This window comes from Podarcis raffonei, chromosome 9 (genome assembly GCF_027172205.1).
Source record: "Podarcis raffonei isolate rPodRaf1 chromosome 9, rPodRaf1.pri, whole genome shotgun sequence".
Taxonomy (NCBI): Eukaryota; Metazoa; Chordata; class Lepidosauria; order Squamata; family Lacertidae; genus Podarcis; species Podarcis raffonei.
Window position 1 is genome coordinate 42022687 of NC_070610.1, and position 25160 is coordinate 42047846.

The 25160-nt window shown below is 40.7% G+C and overlaps 1 protein-coding gene across 6 annotated transcripts in view; it reads left to right on the forward strand.

The window, feature by feature from the left end:
- The first annotated feature begins 213 nt into the window (after window positions 1-213).
- Window positions 214-25160, forward strand: part of LRBA (LPS responsive beige-like anchor protein) — a 361620-nt gene continuing 336673 nt past the window's right edge. For 5 of the 6 annotated variants that reach the window (XM_053403139.1, XM_053403142.1, XM_053403140.1 and 2 more), the window contains exons 1-2: window positions 214-555; window positions 997-1383. In XM_053403139.1, the coding sequence (XP_053259114.1) occupies window positions 1147-1383 (237 nt within the window). In that variant the 5' untranslated portion in view covers window positions 214-555; window positions 997-1146. Of the gene's footprint in view, window positions 556-996; window positions 1384-25160 lie in introns of those variants that run through there. The other variant, XM_053403145.1, reaches the window with a different exon arrangement.

Sequence of the window (25160 nt, forward strand, 5' to 3'; positions counted from 1 at the left end):
ACAGCTCTCCTTCACAGCAACGGAGCAGCGTTTCCCTTGCCTCGAGGAGAACAGACGGGAACCTTCGTTCGGGCTACGCCTGCGCCTCACCTGGACACACCTGTGCTCACCTGAGCCTGCGCGGGCGCCTCCTCCCCCCCCTTCACCAAGCCCGCTGCCCTCTCGCCTCCCTGCCCCGCCCGCTCTTGGCCGCCGCGCAGGCGCACTTGCCGCTCGCCCGGCAACACTCCCGGGGCTCGGCTCAGCGCTGTCATGGCGGCAGAGAGCAGCAGCAGCAGCACCAGCAGCCGCCGCAGCAACTGCTAAGGCAGGCAGGAAGCGATGGAGGAGCTCCTCGCGGCGTCGGCGGAGTGAAGGAGCTGCACAGGAAACTTCCAGCCGCTTGCCTGAGGTCGAAGTTCTTTGCCCATCCCTCTTCTCTACCCCGGGCAGGTAGAAGCCAGGCTGTTGGTGGGGAAGCACCGGAGACACCTCCCGCTGCCTGGGGTCGGGAGAGCCTCGTCCCTCCCCGCCGGCCCCGTCCGCGGCAGAGGCGAGAAGGAGCAGCAGGGCTGGGTGAGTGGGAACTTCTTTGCCGGCCCTACTTTGTCCTTGCACCTGTGACTGTGCGTGAAGGGAGGAGCGGAGCCTGCAGTTACCTCAGCTGCTGGAGCACAAGGACGGCGGAGCGAAGCACTGCAGAAACAGAGCGGGGCAGGGGAGAAGCGCGTCAATAATAATAATAATAATAATAATAATAATAATAATAATACAGAAGTAAATGCCTTCGGGAGTCCCGCGCTCTCTTCCTTGCAGGCAAGTTTAGTGCCTGACAAAGAAAGGGGCTCACCTGCCTGATGCAGTTGCACCTGCCCTCATTTTCTGGGTTGAGGGGGGGTGAGTGCAAAGAGAGAATGGGGTAGTGTTTCTTGATTAGTTAGATGACAGGCTTTTTCAAATGTTTTCAACAAGCTGCGTCTGCTACTAATTTTTTAATATAATTGTCTTTTTTTCTAGTTTTCAGATTAAAGAGGCCACTGTCCTTGTGCCGAGGGAAGGAAAACAAGATTATCTCAGCGCTCAGAAACTGGACCCGAGGCTACGGATTGAACTCTTTTTATTTCTGGGGTGCTGGCTTCTGCTGGCAACCTGGAAGTGAACTAAGCTATGGCGAGTGAAGACAAACAGGTTGCTTCTCCTCGGCCAACAGGTGATGATGGGGGAGGGGGAGGTGGTACCGGAGGAGGAAAAGAAGGAAACGCGGCCGAAATGGAGAGCAAGCTGCAGCCTTTGAATCCAGGAATCCCTATTCGTGGTATCAGGATGAAATTTGCTGTTCTGACAGGACTTGTGGAAGTCGGAGAAGTATCCAACAGGGATATTGTGGAAACTGTGTTTAATCTGGTAAGGCAATCACCTTTCTAACTCTTTAAAGGAGAAGGATGGTACGTGGTGAAACATAAGGAAAGCAATACATTCTACCCACATTCATATTACTTCATCCTTACAGTTAAGGCTGCCCGCCTACCTATTTGTCACAGGGTGGTGCATCTGGTAAGCTATTCTCCCGGAAGGGATCCTTACTTAGGCCTTACTTAGTAACCGTGAGGCTGCAATACTTTTTCCACTCACAGTTGTTCTGTTTCCTTGCTTTCCCGAGGTATAGCTTCTATCAAGGAACTTTCCTGCTATTTACACCTTCATAGAAGTCATTTGAAAGCACTTAGGTTCTAAATAGTTGTGCTGTCATATCTGTTTGCAATGCTTAAATGTATTTTGGGATTTTAGGCTAATTCACAGTTGGAATATACCATTGTTAACACACAATTGCTGGTGCTGCAAATTTTAAGGCTCTGATGTAAGGCTTTGATTTTGCAGAGGTATGCCTCTTTTCTCCCATGTGAACATTTTAAGCCCATTTTCAGTAACCATAGCAATATAACTCTTTGTAGATATTTCTACCAATTTGGGTAGAACTGGAAACATTGTGCACCAGTGTTACTTATCTTGGTAGCACTCAACTTTTCCTAGTAATAAGAATTTCCTTGGAGAATGACAAATGCTACACCAAAACAGAAGGATTTGTTTAACGGTGAGATTATATTTGAATATCACAATTGTAGTGGCAACGGATAGTAATTATGTGATATTCTGAATGGTGGTGCCTGTTCAGTGTACATTTACATAAACATTAGATGAGGATAAGTTATATTGCTGTCTCAACCATAGGTAAGAATGGTTGAGTTGAGAAGGCTGTGCTCCAACACTGCTTAAATGTAATCTGGCTTTAAAAAGTGGAATGGAAAGCTCAAAGGCACAGTGTATAGTGTTCCACATATGTGTAAGTATCTGGAGACCGAATTCTTGATCCTGCAAGAATTTAAGTTCTTTTGCAAATCATCTGTGGCCCTGCTGAGGGTTGTCGGTTGGTGCGAATAGAACTGAGATCCCTTTAGAAGTTAAATGTAGGCAATACATTCACAATGTCCATACAACTTGGTTGGGTAAGACTGCAGACTTTTATTTGACTTAAATATTGGTAATGTATAACTAGGGTGGAACGAAAACGCTCTGCCTAGGAAAACTGAGGTCTAGACCTGCTATGTAGAATAAATAGAAAGCAATTATTCTGACTAAATAGTGCAAAAACATATGTGCGCTAGGCCTCTTGTAACTTTTTACAGCTGCCTGTAGCTTAAAAAGCAAAACAAAACTTTTACGTGTTTCCCTGGCACAGAAGAAAAAACAAAGCAGTTGTGCCACATTAAACTGATCGAGAAGCTATAGACAACCAACTGTTGTATAATACAGAAATCTATTTAAGTCTCTGAAGCATTGCAGCATCTGTACAAAGTATTGCTAGCGTGTGTGATCAGGCATACTACAGAAGTGAAGTACTGCTCTGAAGTTTCCTGCCCACTCATCGTTCTCCTATGTGTAGTGAAATAACTATAAAATCTCTTTCTTTTAAAATCTGACTTCTGTAGATAAATGCTGTACATTGTGGAAGCTGCAGAAGAAATAGCTCCCATGTTTTGCACTGAAATAATAATGCAGTTTTTATAGGAAATAGAAAGCTGTCTTCAAGAAATTCAGTGTGTGACCTAAATAACAGGATATTCTGCAAATTTTCCATCTGCCTGGAACCTGAGTAGAAAGATAGGAAGAACAGTTTCCTTTAGAACTGAGTTTCATTAAATACACCCACAACTTTGTTAGAAATTTCTGCAGGATGTGTGTGTGTAGATAACTCATGAACATACCAGGCTGCACTAAGTTGGACTGTTGATTTAACCAGTGCTGTCAACTCTGACTGAAAGCTGTTCTCCAAGGTGCCAGACAGAGTGTGTCACCCCCCCCCCCAATCCCTGCTACTTCAGAACATTGTAATGGAAAAGGCCAGGGGTTGAAACTGGGGCTTCTGCATGCAAAGCATGTCCTCTGTCTCTCATCTGTGGTTTGGATGTGGATAGCAGTGGCAATGTATGTCTTGTTTGCTACTCTCTTAAAATTCTCCACCCTATTTGTGGGTAGAAAACCGGGTGGGCCATCTCACTATTTTTTTAAAAAAGAATATTTTCAACATTTTCATGAGGGTTGGACTCCCTATTAGTAGCTTCTTTCTCCACCCCCCAAGCTCCCCCCCCTCGAAAACTGTATTGTCAGCCTTGCAACCATTTTGCATCCTGCACAATGTCCCTGACCCAGCATCATTCTGGAACAGGGTGTGTGGGATGAGGAAGGGGTGGCAGCCACCGTTAAAAAATTGAATAATACTGTGGTACCTCTGGTTATGAACCTAATTCGTTCCGGAGGTCCGTTCTTAAGCTGAAACCGTTCTTATCCTGAGGCACGCTTTCGCTAATGGGGCCTCCTGCTATGCGTGTGCCTCTCATGTGCGATTTCCGTTTGCATCCTGGGGCAAAGTTCGCAACCAGGAGCAGCTACTTCTGGGTTAGCAAAGCTTGTAACCTGAAGCGTTCATAACCAGAAGAGTTCGTAACCAGAGGTACCAGTGTATTTGGAGAAAAGGTCTGAAAGTGTTCTTTTTCTAGGGGAGGTGAGGGGAGAAAACCTCCCTCTTTCTTTTGGAAAAAGTTTTCTGAGAAATGTCAGCTCTGCTTTAGTTTGAGCAAGCGGACTTTGCATAGTTGCTGGGAACAGTAAAAATGGGTTGAACGCATGTAGTGCTGAACTGGAATCCTATGGCTTTGACACCCTACTTTAGCCATAGCATTGTAAAACGGCAAAGCAAGAAAAAAGATCCCGAACGTGTAGTAAGAAGTAAGTCTTACTGTGTCGAAAGGGGCTTTCTCCTAGGTTTCAATCCTAACTTCATGTACCTGGGACTAAGCTCTGCTGATTCAATATATTTTTCTTCTTAGTGGACAAGGTTAGGACTGCAGGCTTGGACTTTTAGCCACTATGTTATGCTGAGCTGGGCACTAAAAAGTTAATATTCAAATATGATTTAGTTTTGTAGGGATAAAGTAGACAGGAGAAAGGTATAGTTGAGCCTCTATTCCAGTAGTGTCTCTCACTTTTTTTTGAGGAAAAGCGAAGTGTTGTAATTCAGGAAAGTGTTACACTGGGAGATACTCAGTGCTCCTGACCCTTGGTGCCTACAGATGAGTTAGGCACAAATTCATGGTGCCCCCCCCCAAGACTTGTTGCAGTCCTTCCTCCTACACCTGTTTTGCCTAGTAGCAACTTCTCTTTGCACTTGTCATAACATAATTTTTGTTTTTGGGTAGTTCCTGGAAATAGCTCTGGTGTTGCGTGTGTCACATTGTAAGTAATTATAGGGCAGGAATGACCAGATATCACCATAAACAAAATATGTTACAAGACTGATTCCAAAAGTTACATTTTTATTTTCATGAATCTTAATAGATAGTCCTATGAGTACTCTCACTGCCTTTTTATAGCTAGTGCCTATTTAAAGTATTTTGATTTCATGCCATACTTATTCTCCAAAAGCAGGTTAATTACACCAGGTTTTTTTTTTTTTTTTTGAAGTGGCATTTTGGTTGTGAAATTAGATGACTTTCACTTATAAAGTGAACTTCGGGTCTTCTGAAAATAATATGTGATGCAAACCTTAAGAATGACAAGTTCCTAAGTAAAGGTATGTTTGCTGTCTCATCAAGTACAAAGTGAGCATGGGAGGGATGGGGAGCCACACAGATTTGGACAGGAAAGAATAGCAAGCTTGACATATTTCAGATGTGGCTGTGTTTGGCTACACTAGTATAATGGAAGATCTGCAAGCCTGTTATCTTCATGTCTCAATTATGTATAGGTGTGCTTGCTAGAAAAGAGCCAGCACCAGCTGAAGTGCAACTTACTGCTATTCAATGGCAGACATTGTTCTGCGTTTAGCCTCTTCCACAACTTCACCATTGCCTAAATGTAGATGGGAAGCTTTTGAGCAGGGATTGAAATTTTTTATTCGCACCTCTCTGCCAAGTTGTATAAGCTGCTTGCCATAGCATGACTTAAGTAGGCTGGCTAGTTCCCTGGTTATGCCAGCAGTGTATTAACCGTAGCTTCAGTTGCATTGCAGGTTGCAATAATGCAACACATTGCACCTAGGGTAAGAGTTTCTGATGGAAGGCTCTCCAGAATTAGCATCACAACTACTTGAAGCATTCATATTATACAACGTTGTACAGTGGTACCTTGGGTTAAGTACTTAATTCGTTCCGGAGGTCAGCTCTTAACCTGAAACTGTTCTTAACCTGAAGCACCACTTTAGCTAAAGGGGCCTCCTGCTGCCGCTGCAGCATGATTTCTGTTCTTATCCTGAAGCACTATTTCTGGGTTAGCGGAGTCTGTAACCTGAAGTGTATGTAACCCGAGGTACCACTGTACTGCAAGTAAGGCAGTTCAGCCTGTAGTTGGATTCAACCTCTTTAACTAATCTTTCCCTTGAAAATGTCAGTTATAAAAAATATTATATCAGAAACCCTTTTTATTTTTAAAAGTCTCAATAAAAGACTGCTATAAAGGATTAGACTTTTACTCAAGTCTTTAAGGTGAACTGAGAGAGTTCTATAGATAACACTTTTTTTGAGAACACATGTACTTCAAAGTAATTTTTAAAAACTCTTTCATTCCAAAATCCCTTTCCCAAAGGTCATGTCAAATGTAAAAGACTGGTCTTTTGCCAAGACATTTTGCCCTTTTTCTTATCTTAATGACCCATCCATTTCTTTGCAGTGATAAACTATGTGACTCAAGGCTCTTTGCTCTTATAAGAATTGTGGTTAGAAGAAAGTATTCTTATCCCATTAAGAAAAGTGTAGCTTCAGATGAGTGCTATCATTCTCTGAGACATGTTAAGATTGGCTAATCCTAAATGAGAACCTTAAATTAGTTCAGTGTCCTACAAGCTGATTGGGGGCAGGACCCTTAAACATAGCCCTTCCTTCCTTCCTTCCTTCCTTCCTTCCTTCCTTCCTTCCTTCCTTCACCTTCTCTTTGAAAGCAACCTTTTGCACCTTTCCATCATTACTGAACTTTATTTCTTCTTTCTTTGGTGATCACTCATAGATGAGTAAGATTGTCTTCCATGAAAACGGTCTTTACAGTGAGTTCTAAAGTGACTATGGAGGCCATTTCTGGATCCATATATCCTTCCACAGAGGGGACATAGGTTTCTGCTTGGGAGTTGATCATGGTGAGGGTTTGCCAAATGTGCCTTCCTCTTAGCTCGTTTCTCCTTTCCGCTCTGAGTTTGTGCTTCTAAAGTCCACAAAACCTTTGGTAAAGACTGTTCTCCAACTGGAGCACTCACAGGCCAGTGTTTCCCATTTATCAGTGCTTATACTACATTTTTAAAGATTTGCCTTGAGAACATCTTTAAACTTCTTTTGTTATTCCCCCAGTATTTCGCTTTCCATTTTCATGTTGGGAATAGAGTAGTTGCTTTAGAAGACGATAATCTGGCATCTGAACAACATGACCAGTCCAACAAAGTTGATGTTGAAGAATCATTGCTTCTACATTGGTGATCTTTGCTTCTTCCAGTACACTGACCTTAGTTGCCTGTCTTCCCAAGTGATGTGTAAACATTTTCAGAGACAACATTGATGGAATCTTTTGAGGAGTTGGAGATGGCATTTATAAGTGTTCCATGTTTCACAAGCATACAGTAAAGTTGGTAGTGCAATAGCTTTGTAAACAAGCATTTTGGTTTCATTGCGGATGTCCCGGTCCTCAAACACTCTGAACTTCAATTGGGAGAAAGCTGTGCTCGTGGAGCTCAGGTGATGCTGGATTTTGGCATCAGTGTCGGTCCTTGTAGAAAGATAACTGCCCAGGTAGGAAAATTGGTCGACATTTTCCAACGTTATACCATGGTTGGATTTGTGGTGCTGCAGAGGGGTTGTTCTTTGCTTGTTGGTGCAGCACTTTGGTTTTTGGATATTTAGCGATAGGCCAAGCTTTCCAAAATCTTCTGCGAAGATATTTAGGATGGTTTGGAGGTCATCCTCTGAGTGTGTACACACTACGTTGTCATCAGCATACTGAAGCTCTATGAATATCACTAAGACAAATGAGTATAGGGAAGGTATGGGGGGAGGAGGGAATTCATGCCCAGAGAAACTGTAAATGTTGGAGGACTTGTCTAAGGCTGTAATTCCCAATCAGGCTGCTCTGATCATGATGTGGGCTGGTATAGATGGCCCAAGCTTTCAGCTTTTGTTAGAACAACTCTTTTGTTACTCACCCTTCATCATATGGTGCCATGGAGGGTTACACTGAAAATACAATGTAATGCTATTCAATAATAATAATAAATTCCAAAATACTGTACCATATAAATACATATCTATCATCAAACCAGATGATATATAGGGGAATAATAGCAATAGTTCAATTTTCAGAAGTTATACGCATGAGCATGGCATATTCTATATGCTTTAGCTCATTACTGAAGGCTTCTCTCTAACCTTGGTCACTGTTAGAGTAAGTACCATCAATAGTATGTGAGAGAAGCACAGGGGCAAGCTCCTCTGTAAATGTGATACTAAGACTTGGTAGAAGAGTAGAGAGGTGAAGTTTGAACAAAAGAAAATTGCTGGACCTTTCTAGAAGTTGATCTGAATAGTGACTTATTGTGAAGTAAGGCTCATTCCTTACTAGAAGTCTGTTAAATAATTAACCCAGTAATTGTGCTTCGCCTCTAAAATTTGATCTGGAGCGTATTCTTTGCGTGTTCTGTGCATTGTTTTTCCTTGAAAATGTTTTACACTAGCCTTTTCAAAATGAGGAAAAGCATTTTTATGTATCTTTAAATATTATGTGCAGTTTTTTAATTCTGTCTTAACCATTTTCTATAAACAATTTAACCATTAGTTAATATAAGGTCTAAAATGCTATATCAAATATATTTCTAATTGAAGCTGCAAGTCTGTGCACATTTACTTGGAAATAAGTCCTCATTGAACTAGATGGGCCTTACATCCATGCAGATATGCATATGAACCTGAGCTCGTTTCTGGTTTACTCCACAGGTCTGAGGGGGAAAGTGGAGTGGGACTTAACTCCGGCTTTTATGTCTCTTACTCACTTACACCCCTCACCATCCATGTCTTGAGGGCATATCTATCAAGGTAAAGCTTGACAAATGCAGGGCTCTAGAACATGGAGAGAGCCTATGTTTGTTCAGCAGCCTTTCGCTCTGCTGGTATGCCCCCAACACCTAGATGAGAAGGGGGAAGGGTTGGCAGAAGATGCAATGGCTGCGTCACCTGGCGTGGCCATATTATGTCTTCCATGCAATTGTATATCACATAAGGGGGAATGCTTGAAATGTGCAGTAGTCTAATAGCTGCAGCATAAATCCATCTACTGTTTCTACACTGTTTCTGCTAAACTACAACTTTAATTTTTTAAAAGTGAGAAGTTGTACTTCAGCAGTGGAATGTGCAAGGCTGCTATGGAATGGTGTTTCACCTCTCAAAATGTTGTGGGGTTTTTTTTGCTATCCCAACTTTTAAAGTAAATCCATACATTCTTTAGGATGCTATTGTACCTTTCCCATGAAACTTATGTAAGTCATTCTTTTCATCCTGTTAGCACTAACATTAGAAAGTCTTGTTAAGTGAGGAGATCCAACTAGTATTTGGCAATCACTTCGCATTCAATGGAAGTGTGCATAACTGTCATTACGTAATCTCTTCTAGGTCATTGGTGAATGCACCTCTAGCTCTGGTTATCCTAGTTCTGTCACTTCAGTCTATGTATTGTGCCCATGATAAAGTAACGCTGATTTGAGGTAGGTTTTGTTTCTAGAAAGAAATTACAGTGGGCTTAGTAAAGGGCCTGGCTTTGTAGTGACTTACAGCTGTGGACACACATTATTGCAGGAGTAAATGAGGAACACCACTTAATAAAGACGAATCTTCAAATTATCTAAAAGTTTCAGTGAACCCCCCCAAAATTTGAATCCTTTTTGTTAAGCAGTGTTAGTTTTGGGCAATGTAATTGCTTCGCTCTGCAGGGCAAGTCTTCAGGAAGCTATACAGTGGTACCTCAGGTTACATACGCTTCAGGTTACAGACTCCGCTAACCCAGAAATAGTGCTTCAGGTTAAGAACTTTCCTTCAGGATGAGAACAGAAATCATGCTCCGGCGGTGTGGCGGTAGCGGGAGGCCCCATTAGCTAAAGTGGTGCTTCAGGTTAAGAACAGTTTCAGGTTAAGTACGGACCTCCGGAATGAATTAAGTACTTAACCTGAGGTACCACTGTATGAGAAATCATATTAAGCTTAACTGCTTAAGACCACTTTTTTGAAAAGGAAAAAAAAAGCTTTATGAATAAACTGGTTTAGTTGTAACATTTCCTAACAAGTGATACTTTTTTAATATCTCCTTCTCCACTTTATATGTCTCACATTCCATACAGTCTCATCCCGTTTGTCTGCTTTTGTGATTCCCATCTTTGTACCTTCTGTCGCATTGCTCTCCACACATTTAAAGCCCATTGCTTTTTCTTCTTTTTGGGCCATTTTCCTATTCTTCATTGAGTTTCTTCTCAAAAATCCACTATATAAATTTGATAAATAATAATAAATATAAATACAACACACACACACAAACACACACACACACACAGAGAGAGAGAGAGAGAGAGAGAGAGTAGAGCTTTCCTTAATTTACTGGATCTCATCCTGGAATGCGTTGCCACTTCCTGGGTTACCCAGTCTTGCCAATCTTAATGGCAAGCTCAGGTGGTTAAGTGCCCATGGAATTTTTGGAGCCAGTAAAAGAAAACAGTCTCGTTAATCCAAGATTTTAGCAGAGGTACAAAAATACATTTTTAAAAATAATAAAAAGCAACTTTCAGGGGGACAACCGCACTCAAACAACTCAGTAAGGATTGAGTATGCTTACTACTCATAGAGTGTTGAGGAAAGAAAAGCAGGAAATGCAGGCAGAACAATGGAATTGTCTGTTACAGAAGGGCTGGCAGGAACCCAGGAAAGAGGGTGGGGGAAATACAGTGCAACATTTGTTGCAAGTTCCACTTGTCTAATGTAGATTGTCCTTTTTTGAGGAGAGCAGGAACTCTTTTTTGTTGCTATATGGTGCTTTGCATGCTCTTGGCATTAAAAACTTCTGGAAATCTAGAACTTTTAGCAATAGACAAATTAATATGATAATAAAATTGCAATTAACCAGCACAGGCAAGTTATGCATCCCTTAGTTCAAGAGTTCTTCTACTGTGTTTCGAGAAGTAAGTCAGAAGTAGCAAATAGATCAGGACAGCTTTTCAGACCACATTTGTTTCTTCTGTGCTATGAAAGTAATGGATGTGATGCTATCTAAAAACCTTCTGAATATACTGTAATAAGGTTATATGACTCATTGTACTGATGGTTATATGCAAATAACAAAGTAAAAAAAAATACAGATATAGCCAGGTTAATAAAGGATGGAAAGGCAGACAAAAATACTTGTCAGTGAAGTACAAAATATTTTTACATGTACTGAGGAAAGTTTTTAGAGTTATTTTGCGGCAAACTTCGTTAGGACAGCCTTGAACTCCAATGTTTAATACATTTTGGCTTGAAACCATCGTACAAGTAAAATATATTGGGTATAATCTTGCATTGTAAATCCTATCAAAGGGAACTTTGACTATAAGTGAATTTCACCATGTTCATTTGTAGTTGAATTGTCTGCCTCCATGATTGAAGCTTAAAACTTTTGTGCAATGCGACATAAAAGACTACTGATTTCAGTCTACTGTATTAAGATTGCAATAGTCCTGAAATCTTACATAACTTTAGTGATGCTTTTTATCTTGCGAATTTCCAGTTTGGGGAAAAATAAGTGGAGTTCAAGTGATTCTGAATACTTTTGTGAAAACTTCAGTATACTTTTTAAAGTTGAGATGTAAAAAACAAAGCATATTACTATATGTAATAATAATTTGTATTCCTTGAACCTGCTGTGGATTAAATTCTTGCCTATGTTGTCATATATCTCCATTTTTGCTACTTTTGTTTAATGATATCCCTTTAAAATTCAGATGCCTGAGATGAATTTGCCTTTTTTCATGCCCCTGGATTCTTTAAATGGAACTATTAAAATTGTGAATTACACCTTGTTCTAAATCTAGAGGTGATGAGACTGGAAGGAAACAAAATAGTTTTTATCCCCTGATTGCCTTCATGTTTGCAGTCTTTTAGAAACTTACTTCCTCAAGCTACTTGTTACCATCTGTGGTGCCATATGCAACAAATGTATGATACTAAGTTAGATCTTCACAGTAAACATACAAAAATAATAATGCTGTTATTAAGTGATGGCACATATTTTTAAGTAGGAACCTGAGCTGTTCATTTTCTCTTTTCTGATTTTGTCCTTCTGAAAGAAGCACCTCTTTTTTATTAGTTTTCTTTTTTCCTACCCCAGTGGTAAACATTGCTTAGGCTATGATCAGATCTATCCATTTCCACAATTTCTTGAAACCTTTAAAGCCATGGTAATGACAAGGATGATTTAATTATTGGTTTTCTACAGTTTGTAAAAATAGCAGTTCACTCTTTCAGTTTTTCTTGCAAAGTCTGTTCTTTCTGGAGTACACAGATGAAGCATAGATAATTGCTCTTATTATTAGCCTTTTACTCTAGTGTCCTAAAGAATTACAGTACAGTAGTCTCTTGGGTAAAACATATAAATGAGACCCAAATACTTGTCCATGCTGAAAACGTGGTATAGTTATTTCAGAAATTAAACTAGCCTTGAGCACTTATTGTCATGAAACATTGATTAAAAAAGTATTAATTAGACTCTCTATAGGCCTTATAACTAATCCTTTTCCCAGCAACCATGGGTTGCATCCAGTACTGCGTTAGTGGAATTCTGCTTCCACAGTGGGACTTATCCTGCCCTTCCTTCCTGCTGTGTGCACACGCCAACAACTGCTTCAGAGAACCTGTTGCTCTTGTGCAGTGGCCATGTTGGATACAACCTTATTGTTTTTAGACTGCAATCCTAGTTTATTTACTGCAGATCATATTGAGCAAAGCGTGAGTTACTTCTGCATAAATATGTATAGGGTTGTGCTGCTAGTATCTGAGTGACTCCAAACAAAGTACACTAAGGCTGCAATCCTGTAACTGCTTATCTGGTAGTAAGACCTATGCTGAGTTGACTTGTATAAGATTGCATTGTAATGCTATCTGCATTATCCAACCTAGTGCTCTCTAGATGTTTTGGACTACAACTCCCATCAGCTCCTGCGAATATGGCCATGATCAGGGATGATGGCAGGTGGAGTTAAAATATGTGGAGAGCACCAGGTTGGGAAAGGCTAGGCTAAACTGTAGCAATTAGGAATTACTTTCCATTTTCTGATGGATATATTTCTGGTGTATTTGAGTCATGTACATCCTAAACAAACACCTGTATTTTAGGGAAAGACACCTATTTCGCTGGGATGATTCTATAGGAGCATAAAAGCTGTATTTGTTTAACTATAACAGTATCAGTTGTTTAATAGTATAAGCTAAGTTTTTCTCTGTCTTTAGTGAACTGGTTTAACAGACAGCATACGCCAAACACCAGTCAGTCTAGATTTGTGGGGCTGCACCAAGGTGTTACTTCTGATTTCCAGTTGAAGCAGCTCAGGTTGAATGTTAGCGTGTACTCTGTCAACTTCCACCTGAAGTTTCTATCTGCCCCACACATGGCATTACATACAATGCCAAGTATGAGGTAGGTGCTGTGCTTTGGGGCAAATGGCCTGGCAGGCCACATGGAGACACCTGGAAGGTCAAATTTGGCCTGTGGACTAGTCTCTGCTGCTGCTATACGGGAGAACCAAACTTGCTTGGCATCCTACTGCCTATTTTTTGCTTTAGTTTCACAACAACACCTGCAAATGCCTTCTGAACACCAATAGGTCAGATTCATGACAAGCCCTCTCCATAAATGCTTCTATGTCATGCTGTTGATTACTATACTAATATATTTTTAAAAGTCCTATGAAGTGTTACTGAAACAAAACTTTACAAATTTAAACTATGCATATAGTTTAAATTTTGTTCTGGACTTTTCTCCAAGGAATAAATAGTCTGGTGTATTATCCATAGAAGATACACTCCAGTTCTAAAATACATTCCTACTAACTGTCACCAATATGGATAAGACATGTTTCCTGATTTTGTGTCTGCCGCATCCATAAATACTTAAAGCATTGACATATCACCAGCTTTCAGCAATTTGTTCTGGGTGTGGAAATTTGATAGCATGCAAGGAGCTCCTCTACCCAGACTGGTTTCCTCTTTAGTTTCAGTGGATGACTTCTATCTGTATATTCCTTCTTATGAAATAATTTGAGTAATACTCTTGAAATGTGTAAGTGCTACCATGGTAAAAAAAATAAATAAATCTCTAGGTCAGTTTTTCGAATACTTTGAAAATATTTAAATTATCAATAGATGACCACTGATTATTAAGTAAATACACTGCAAATGGCTATTAATTGCTACCATTATCAGTAGGTTACAGAACATTTTTTAATGTCATTGTGAGCCAAGAGAACAGAAAATGATATGAGTTCTAGGTTTGTCTTGCATAAATTGCACCTCAAGGCATGGTAAGGTCATGTATTGGGTTTGGGGAGGTTTCTGTCAGAGTAGAGTACAGTGGTACCTCGGGTTAAGTACTTAATTCGTTCCGGTAGTCTGTACTTAACCTGAAACTGTTCTTAACCTGAAGCACCACTTTAGCTAATGGGGCCTCCTGCTGCTGCCACGCCGCTGGAGCACGATTTCTGTTCTCATCCTGAAGCAAAGTTCTTAACCTGAAGCACTATTTCTGGGTTAGTTAGTGGAGCCTGTAACCTGAAGTGTATGTAACCTGAAGCGTATGTAACCCGAGGTACTACTGTATTTAACAAGATATTTTATTTATTTTGCATGAGTTGTGGGTTTTTCAAGCAGCAAGAGACCTAAAAAGGCAGGTCACTTACTCATTACTTTCAGAATACCAGATAGATGCCACTTCCTTTGCCAAACTGATAGAAGTTGCAGTCCCCACCTACTCCTTTTAGCACTACTGACTTTCTAGCTTGCAGCTAGTTTATCACCAGTCTTTAAGGGCTACTGTATATTTCTAAGATGTCTTGCTTTTAGATGTCTTGCTTTTGGTCTTGATGTCACAAGATCCTGTATTTTCACTATGAAAGCACAATGGACACCAGTATCTTACAGCCGTATGTCTCATTATACTAACGATTATGTAAACCCAAACCTTGAAAACAAAATCCAAGATGACCTTGTGAAACATGTGTTATAAGGAAGACACACAGAAGGCCGTATGATCTGAGACTAATACTACCCCACCCCCAGTAAAACCTTACTCTAAATTTTGCAACCTGGTTTTTCCCAGTCTGAGTAAGGTTCAGTACAGACTGACATACTATGTTTCAAGGAAACATGTTTTCGTGTATTTCTTGGAGTTTGTTTGTTACTTGTTTTCAATCCAACCTGACAGAACGCAGGAGGTTTTAATGCATTTTCTAGCTGTGCTGTAATCTTTGACATGGAAATAACAGTGATCTTATATTTTTATTGATACAAAATGGGCTCTTTGGCCAACTGTGAATGTTTGACACAATAATTGGATGAGTTATTGATTGTTCTTCCACTTCTTGTAACTATTTTCTGACTTGTATCAATGAATAAACAAAGCCTCGCCAAAATTGATTTGACTGTCTTGTAGCCTGTGCATCTGATCTCAATTAACCATTTTCAGAATAGTCTTTTTCATGTTCTCTGTAACTTTCAAACCCTTTGCATGCTCTTCTGTTACAATTGTACAGACTAGGACAAGACATATTGTCAATAAATTGCACAGCTTGTTGTAATGAAGTAGCTTGTAGTTATCAAAGACCTACTTAAACAGCTTAATTGTTCACAACGCTTTCTGCTAGAGCATTACTCCAAAAATGAGATGCCAGTGCTTTAAAATTGTACAAATTAGTGTTTTCTAATTAATTGTCTATCTTAGTCTGTACAGCCCAGTATTGTTGAAATAAGTAAAGATAATTGTAGGGAGCTGGTGGTGTTGTGGTCTAAACCACCGAGCCTCTTGGGCTTGCTGATCAGAAGGTTGGCAGTTAAAATCTGTGCAACATGGATTTTAGCATTGCACAGGGCACTGCAGGAAATTTGAGAGCCCAAAGTCTGCCACTGCTGTCAATGTTCAATGCATGGTTAGATTTGGCTCTCCTGTCTAGATATTTCTAGGTATCCCTAGCTATGCCTAGGGATATTTCCATTTTGCAGTCTGAGAGACTCATGTCTATTTAGTCTACAGTGGTACCTCGGGTTAAGAACTTAATTTGTTCTGGAGGTCTGTTCTTAACCTGAAACTGTTCTTAACCTGAAGCACCACTTTAGCTAATGGGGCCTCTTGCTGCCACTGCGCTGCCACTGCACGATTTCTGTTCTCATCCTGAAGCAAAGTTCTTAACCCGAGGTAATATTTCTGGGTTAGCGGAGTCTGTAACCTGAAGCGTATGTAACCTGAAGTGTATCTAACCCGAGGTACCACTGTATTATCTCTTTAAATGTGGAAGCTGATCAAAACGTGTGTGCAAATTGCACCTTCATTCGCTAGATATTTCACAATTTGTAAATAGTTTGAATATCAGCCAAAACTAGTGTTACAAAATTGTTCACAAAATTGTGTTACAAAATTTGTTTCCTTGTGAGTTCCAGGGGTGGAGTACTGACTCAGGCTTCCATGCCCTAATAGGCCTTGTTCTCAACAGAGACAGGGAGGCTCTCAAAGAGACTGTCCCTTTATTAGGAAATTGTACTAACAAAACATACTAACACAGGCAACTATCACACTGGTAACAGACAGAGAACAGCTCACAGCTGCAACCAGAGAGACTAAACCAAACCTGGCAAGTAACAAAGGGGAATTAGGACTGTTGCATGACAGTACAGTATGTATTATCAAGCCAAGTTGTTGTTGACACATGGCAGCAATTGATTAAGCTGGTGGAATCCCCTTTGGTAGATCAAATCCCTACTTATGTTGTAACATTGCATGTTCAAATTTTACCCAGAGTAAGTTTTACTCTGAGTAAAACTCAGTTGAATGCCACCCATAGCACATGTTCTTTTATAACCCTTTAACTCCGATAACAAATCAAGTTAGTTTATAGGTAAAGGTAAAGGGACCCCTGACCATTATGTCCAGTCGTGACCGACTCTGGGGTCGCGGCGCTCATCTCGCCTAATTGGCCAAGGGAGCTGGCATACAGCTTCCGGGTCATGTGGCCAGCATGACTAAGCCGCTTCTGGTGAACCAGAGCAGTGCACAGAAATGCCGTTTACCTTCCCACTGGAGTGGTACCTATTTATCTACTTGCACTTTGATGTGCTTTCGAACTGCTAGGTTGGCAGGAGCAGGGACCGAGCAAACGGAAATTAAATCTAATTTAGACAACTTGAGCATTGACTCGGTTTGCACATCACAGTAAGCCAAGCTGTAGCTTATTGCAACCACACTGGGCCCCGGAGAGAAGCTTGCAGTTGCTTTGCTCCTACCTGGTCTTTTACTCCTGTGCTGCGCCCTAGGTTTTCCACTAACCCTCTGGATTAATTTTTTTATTGGGGGGTGGGGTGGGAGCAGGGAGAGGAAGAAGTTCCATTGCACAGGCAGAAAATAAAACCCACAGTAAACGATTTTGTTCACTTAATGTGGCAGTTTGCGCCTCTTGAGTTAACAACTTGAGTTAATTGAATTGTGCATACCAGCACTGGAATAAGGCCGTGACCTTGCATAACAAGTATGTTCAAAATTGCATATTTCACCCTCCATTTATAATGTTCCAAGTTCCATGCACTTGATTTTTTAGTGAGCCATATGAAATGCTTTACAGGTAGTCTTCCTCGTTTTTGGTAGAGAATCTAAAGCTCTGTAAATTGCTTTGAATTCTGAATAAAAGAAAATGTTTTGTATGTCATACGGTTTTGAAAGGGAATCGGATAAATTTATGGACTATACAGTAAGTATTAGCCACAATGTCTATGCTGTACCTCCACTATGGGAGCTAGTATGCCTCTTGACTACTGGCTGCTGGGAATTGCAAATGAGAAGGGTACTCAGTTCCTGCTAGTTGGCTTCATGTAAGCATCTGATGGACTGCAGAACTAGTTCATCCTTTGGCTGGATCCAGCAAGGCATTTCCTACCTTCATACACCATAACTTATCGATTTTTCTCTCTAAACTTTTAAAAATTATATAGAGCAAGAAGAATCCTCTCTGCGTGTCATGTTACACTTAGGTCCATTCGGAGGCTACTCACAACCAGGGCTTTTTTTTCAGCCAGAACTCAGTTCCAGCACCTCTCAGGTGGGTTCTGGCACCTAACCATTGCTATTCTAGGAGAATGAGGTACGTGTCTGTAGTGAGTTCCGGCACCTCTTTTTCTAGAAAAATAGCACTGTTCACAACACTGATGGCTTTAGTCCAAACATGTCCATTAAATTAAAGAGCTCTATTTGGAAGTGTGTAAAAATAGTTTTTTTCACAAAGCTATGCATTCATGTTTAATTGTTAATTGGTGCAGACTATTGCGAACATTTTCCTAGCATCAGAAGTTGATACAGTTTCCTTTTGTGAACACTTTCATTAATGACAGACAGCACCAGTGTATAAACATGGCATTGTTATAATCATTTCCTCTAAGTATGTTGCCAAACTGTTATGGCAGTAGACAGGTGTTTGTAACTTGAACTGACACAGAAGCTGGTGTGGGACTTCTCTGAGTACTGCTATTACTGGGTAAAATTTCAGGTCAGTGGGTACTGGAATCAGTACTTAAATTAGTACACGTAAAACAGATAGCTTAAAGGAAATGAGCAAGGGCCGTTTTTGTGAATTAAGGAGTGCTTTGCTCAAATTTAATGGAATTAATTGTATTTTTTTGTTCACTATTTTTCTATACTGTACAAAATTAAGAAGGGTATTGTGAAGAAGCAGAATTAATTTACTTCCAAAGCAAAGTGTGCTTGATAAAATAAAGTGCACGTGCTCTCTTTCTCTGCGTAATATATATGCAGCCTAGAATAGCATTAGCTTCGTGTTGCGTTTTTTCGGGTTAAGAATGCGTCAAACCCGGCAGTGTTTACTTCCGGGTTTTGCTGCACGCGCAGAAGCGTTCTGCGTGATTCGTGCATGCACAGAAGCGCTCTATCACACTTCGCACATGCGCAGAAGCGCCGCTCTGGTTACGGACTTTTCTGGGTGTGAACAGCACCCCAGACCGGATCGTGTCCGCAACCAGAGGTACCACTGTACTAAATTAAGCTAAGCTTGACAAAAAAAAAGTTACCTTGGCACTTTCAGTGGTGTGTTCATATTTCTTCCTGCCCCTTTGATAACTAATGGCCTGCAGTGCAGTCCTATGCATGTTTACATGAAGATAAATCTCACTCTGTTTACAGGTACTTCCAATAGGAATTGCAGCTTTGGTAATCTAAAACCTGTACAACATTTCCTATAGGATTTAATTGATTAAATTTTACATGCTACCAGTATATGTTTAGCTTAATGGTAGAAAAGCCTTTTATAGTTAACGTGAGTTCTTCTCTTAAATTACAATTTAAAAACCTGTTAAAATATTAGTATACTCTTGAAGAATTTTTGAGAATCAGGTGGAGATTTTCACATCTGAGTACAGTAGTGCCTCGAGTTACAAACGCCTCAGGTTACAAACGCTTCAGGTTACAAACTCCGCTAACCTGGAAGAGTTACCTGGAGTTGGGAACTTTGCCCCAGGATGAGAACGCAAATTGTGTGCCGGCGGCGCAGTGGCAGCAAGAGGCCCCATTAGCGAAAGCACACCTCTAGTTAAGAACAGTTTCAGGTTAAGAACAGACCTCTGGAATGAATTAAGTTTGTAACTAGAGGTACAGGAGACTTGCAAATACGTTTTTTCTTCTTTCATTACCTCCAATGCCCATGAGATGGTGCTCATTCCCTTTTGCTTTTTATGTGGCAGATTTGTTTATGTTTATATGTTTGACACATATAATTACATACATTTTAACTTAAGACAGGGAGAAAATAGTTGTGCTGATCAAAGTTACATTGTTATATTAATAAAAGAATACCTGAAGACATTGTTTAATTGTGGAATAGTCTTAAGTAAACATGACCTAGTAACTAGTTAAAAAATGCAGCAATATTAGTTAACAGTGGTAATTAAAAGTATTGGACTATTTTCAAGAAATATCAGTATTGTTAAATTAATTAGAGAGTATTGTTGGGTCTTGGGAGAGTATTGGGGGACGCGGGTGGCGCTGTGGGTAAAACGTCAGCGCCTAGGGCTTGCCGATTGCATGGTCAGCAGTTTGAATCCCCGTGGCGGGGTGAGCTCGCATCGTTCGGTCCCAGCTCCTGCCCACCTAGCAGTTCGAAAGCACCCCTAAGTGCAAGTAGATAAATAGGTACCGCTTTATAGCGGGAAGGTAAACGGCGTTTCCGTGTGCTGCGCTGGTGCTGGCTCGCCAGAGCAGCTTTGTCACGCTGGCCACGTGACCCGGAAGTGTCTCCGGACAGCGCTGGCCCCCGGCCTCTTAAGTGAGATGGGCGCACAACCCTAGAGTCGGACACGACTGGCCCGTACGGGCAGGGGTACCTTTACCTTTTACTATTGTTGGGTCATTGTGGACATACGATCGCACCAGAATACTGTTTAACAGCACGTATTCATAACAGGGCTTTCTTTAGCTATGTCTGTTACGCACTTTAATAGTAGTCATATTCTGTACTCCAAAACCTCCCCCCTCACAATAGCCATTTCCCTGCTTAAGTTGATGCAGAAACTGTGGTCGTTCTATATTTGTATTCTGAATGGCATGTGTATATTGCATTACATCTATATGCATGCATACTTTTAGCACCCACATTATTTCTGTAATTGTAAGTTGTTTTAAATGTTTTTAATAATATATTTTATTTTTAATATTGTGTTTTAATTGCTGTAATCCATCCTGGGACCATTTGGTGAAGGGCTGGTAGTAAATTGTAGTAGTAATTGTCCTCATCCTCATCCTTCATCATCTTTGAATGAAGGGCAGTATAGAAATTAATAATAATATAGAAACTGACAATAGGTTGGATCCAGAGTTGTTATGAGTAGAGTCCATTTGCAAAGTAGGTTTTTCTTACCCTTCTGTGCCCCCTGTACCCTCCCCAAAAATATCTGTGAAGGAACCCAGCAACAGGTCGTCTTAAAGAAAAAAAAGCCTGACCAGAGCTCTTCAAGGTGAGATCTCTGTTCCTGTTTTTATTATTTTTCATTTGTATTTTCTGCATGGAAATCTGGAAAATAAATTTAAAAATTCAGTTTTATATTCTAGATCTGTTCTGGGAATTTTAAGTAATTACAGACTGCCACATTGGGCCTTTTTATTTTATTTTTCTAATTGGTTAAATTCTTCATAGTGTCCAGATGTGTTATCGTTCCACTTCCTGCCTCTATACTGTCTCTTCACTGTACAGAAAAAAAGAAAAGGCTTTCTCAAATGTAACAGTTGGTGACCAAAGATTGATGAACTTAAATGACAAGTGGACTCTGCTTCCTTGGAGGTTTTTAAGCAGAAGTTTAGATGGCCATTTGTCATGTAAGATCTAGTTAAGATTCCTGCATTGCAGGAGGTTGGAGTAGATGACCCTTGGAGTCCCTTCCAACTGTATGGTTCTATAATTCTGTCCTGGAATAACTAATGGAGATTGTCTAGTCTGGCATCCTAACCTAAAATACCATTGCCCCAAACATCCACTGATACAAACAGGTCGGCACATCCTGTGGTCTAGCACAATGTACTTGGTGTGTGATTTCTTCGTTGGTTTCTGATGTCATTGTCCTTTGGTCACATAATTGTGTACCTAGGGACAGGATCACTTGGGCAAGTCATAGCTCTGCTGGTGTGTTGTAGCAAAAGCAAGTTTTGTAGCACCTTCAAGGACCAAACAGATTTAATGTTAGTGAGCTAGAGTCTTAGGGTTGTGGGTTTTTTTAAGCCCCTTTATAGAAGTCCCCAGTGCTTCTAGCTTTGTGCTGTTGTGAGTTGACAACCTGCAGCACTGACTTTCCAGCGTGTATCTCTGGAAGAAGGGAGGATGTGCCCACATACACTACTATGGGCTGCACAGTGCGTCATTTCCTGTATCTACCGTATTTTTTTCACCATAACACTCACTTTTTTCCTCCTAGAAATTAAGGGGAAATGTCTGTGCGTGTTATGGAGGGAATGCCTACGGGTGGCATGCCTACGGATTTTCCTCCTCTAAAAACTACGTGCGTGTTATGGTCGGGTGCGTGTTATAGAGCGAAAAATACGGTACTCAGAATCTGGCAGAAGGTTTGCTACTGTGTAGGATTTCAGCATACTGATGAGGTCATCGGTGCAATCTCCAAACAGAAGCATTTTTTAATTGCTCAAAGTAATTACAGTACTTTTCCATGTATGAGTCGAGCTTTTTTTACTCAAAAATAATGTTTAAAAACTGGGGTCGTCTTATACACAGATAGTGCATAGGGGGGATAGGTGATTGGTTGCAGCTGTGAGCTGCAGCTTGTAAGCGGTTAATTTTGTGGGTGATTGGTGGCTGCGGCAAGGGCTGCTTTGGATTGGCTGCTGCTGCGGTAATTGGGTGGATGATTGGTTGCTGCGTAAAGTGCTGCTGTAGATTGGCTGGTGTGGCAATAGGGGATACTATTGTGAGTGGGCAGGCACTGGTATGATTCTGCAGTACAAGTGATTATGAGCATTTGTCTGTCGGGTTGGTGATTTTCTGCATCCCCCCCCCCCGAAAAAGCTCAACAACTCTGGGCCATCTCCCCCCATATTCTTAAATTTGAGTCCCCCAAAATAAGGGGCGTCTTATACACCGGGGGGGGGAGTCTTTTACACGAAAAAAATACAGTACATAAATAGTGGGGACAGGGGAAGGGTGCAGAAGCTGTAGTTTTTCAGGCAGTTGAAATCCTAAAATAAAGTTTACATTGTGTGCAAGACTTCTCACATATGCAAGGATGTGCTGACGGTGCATTGGTTTTGTGTTATATCATGGTTTATTTAGGGGTTACTGATAACTGTTTTGCGCAGGAAGTATACTTACTAGGACATACAAAATGTAAAATAAAAATAACATTTGAATAAACTCTGGACACAGTCTGATTACATTTATAGCAAGGCGGAGTATTTTAACATTTTGTAACCTATGCTACTTAAGAATAGGGTATAAATTAGTTTTGAAGAAACAGTTTTGAAGAAACAAGAAAACGCATTTTTTTCACAGTTGTGATTTCTAGGATCAGAAAAGTTTCAAGGAGACCTAAATTTAAACAATTAGCAAAGGAAACTTGACCTTTTAAATCTGTATTCTTAACATGTCATCTTAATGAAAATATTTTTGTGTTTAAATGGGAGGGAACGGTTCCCAAACTAAATTGTAAAGCTGTATATTCATCTGTAATGCAGTGTATGCACCAAACTTATATGCAGTGTGTGTGTGTGTGTGTGTGTGTGTGTGTGTGAGAGAGAGAGAGAGAGAGAGAGAGAGAGAAGAATGAGTGAGCAAGCGAGTGGCTTCATTTTTCCACACAATGATCTCAGATACTGCAGCTACAGCTGCAGCCTCTTCCTTTTTTGCCCACCCAATATCCTGCGTTGTATTATAGCCTAAGACAATTGTACTGGCCACTAATTCAGAATTACTAAACTTTACATTTTCTTGCCTTTGTTTATACTGGACCATATTTTGTGTGGCACTTAGTGGAGTGCTTTCCACTGTATAGACCAGGGCTAGGCAACCTAAGGCCCAGGGGCTGGATGCGGCCCAATTGCCTTCTCAATCCGGCCTGCAGACGGTCTGGGAATCAGGGTGTTTTTACATGAGTAGAATGTGTGCTTTTATTTAAAATGCATCTCTGGGTTATTTGTGGGGCATAGGAATTCGTTCCATTCCCCCCACCGCAAAAAAAATAAACAGTGGTACCTTGGGTTAAGAACTTAATTTGTTCTGGAGGTCTGTTCTTAACCTGAAACTGTTCTTAACCTGAAGCACCACTTTAGCTAATGGGGTCCTGCTGCTGCGCCACCGGAGCACAATTTCTGTTCTCATCCTGAAGTAAAGTTCTTAACCCGAGGTACTATTTCTGGGTTAGCGGAGTCTGTAACCTGAAGCGTATGTAACCTGAAGCGTATGTAACCTGAGGTACCACTGTACTCCGGACCACCACATGGTTTGAAGGACGGTGGACCGGCCCACGGCTGAAAAAGGTTGCTCACCCCTGGTATAGACTGCAGACAGTAACATGGCCTTATAATCTCCTCTCCAGTCTTGTGATAGTATTGGAACAGTATGCTGAGTAAAAGATCCTGCACTGTACACTGTATATTTCTTCTCTGTATGGTGTCAAATGCACTAAATACTGCCCCCCCTTTTTCTTTTGCAATAGCCGAGCAAGTTTACTTTGTGCTAATATTGAATTGGGGAAAGGATAATTAGTAACCATTGCTTTGCTTGTTTATATACTAAACAAATATTGGTTATTCTGCTCATGATGAGCTCTTTTTAATCCTTAAACATTGCAGCTACTCTTTTCCCTTTAGGCCTGATGATCCCTTTTCAAATGCCTGGGGTTTAAAGTGTGTCTATGACTGAGAAGTGCGCATCAAAGGCTCATCACCAGTTACTCATCACCACTACTTCAGACCTTCCCATATTCAGTGCAAATGTCCAAAGGGTTTTTAAGCATGTTCCAGTGAATGTGCTTAGAATTCCTCTTCATAGCTCTGCAATGAAATAAGGAATCCCTGAAGTGCAGTTGGTATGGGGTGGGAAATATATTTTATGTTGCAGGGCGCATGTTCACCCCACCCTCATTTTGCAGCCTACATCTCATGCATTTGCCACCCCCACCCCCAACACTTGAAAATGTCTTTTTACCTTGTAAAGGAGGTCAAACAATATAAAAACAAACAATAAGTTCCAACCAAAATAATTTCAATCCCCAAATGTTCTTTTGAGAAGCCATGTAACCAATGACTATAACCAATATATAGAGAGGCAGATTTTTAAAATATATCTCCTCATCAATTCATTCTGGGGAAGCTGAGGAAATGTGGCTTGGATTGTGACAGATCTTGAAATTTACTCTGGACTAGGCAGAAGTCATCATGGTCAAACTGTTCTAGATTAGGGCTGTACATCCCCTAGGAGGATCATATTCACAGCTTGACAGTGTTTCTTGATGGCCAATGGAACTTTTACTCAGCATTAGCCGTGCCTGTACTTGGAGGGTGTAGATAAGGACCATGGTCACAGATCCCTTAATTGCATCTAGATTGGATTCTGTAACACATTAAAGGGCCGATCCATGAATATTGTTCGAAAATGTCAGCTGATTCAAAATGCTGTTGTGAGTTCTGACTATTGCCAAATTTGGGGGCCATGTTATTTCCTCATTGTACCAGCTGCATTGACAACTAGTTCTTAATTTAATGTGCTGTTGTTACTTTTAAAGCTCTAAATGGTTTAGGATCCCAGTAGCTAAAGGACTGCTTCCCAATGTATAAATTTGCCCAATACTTTGGATTGTCTTTTAGTGAGACTTTCCCTC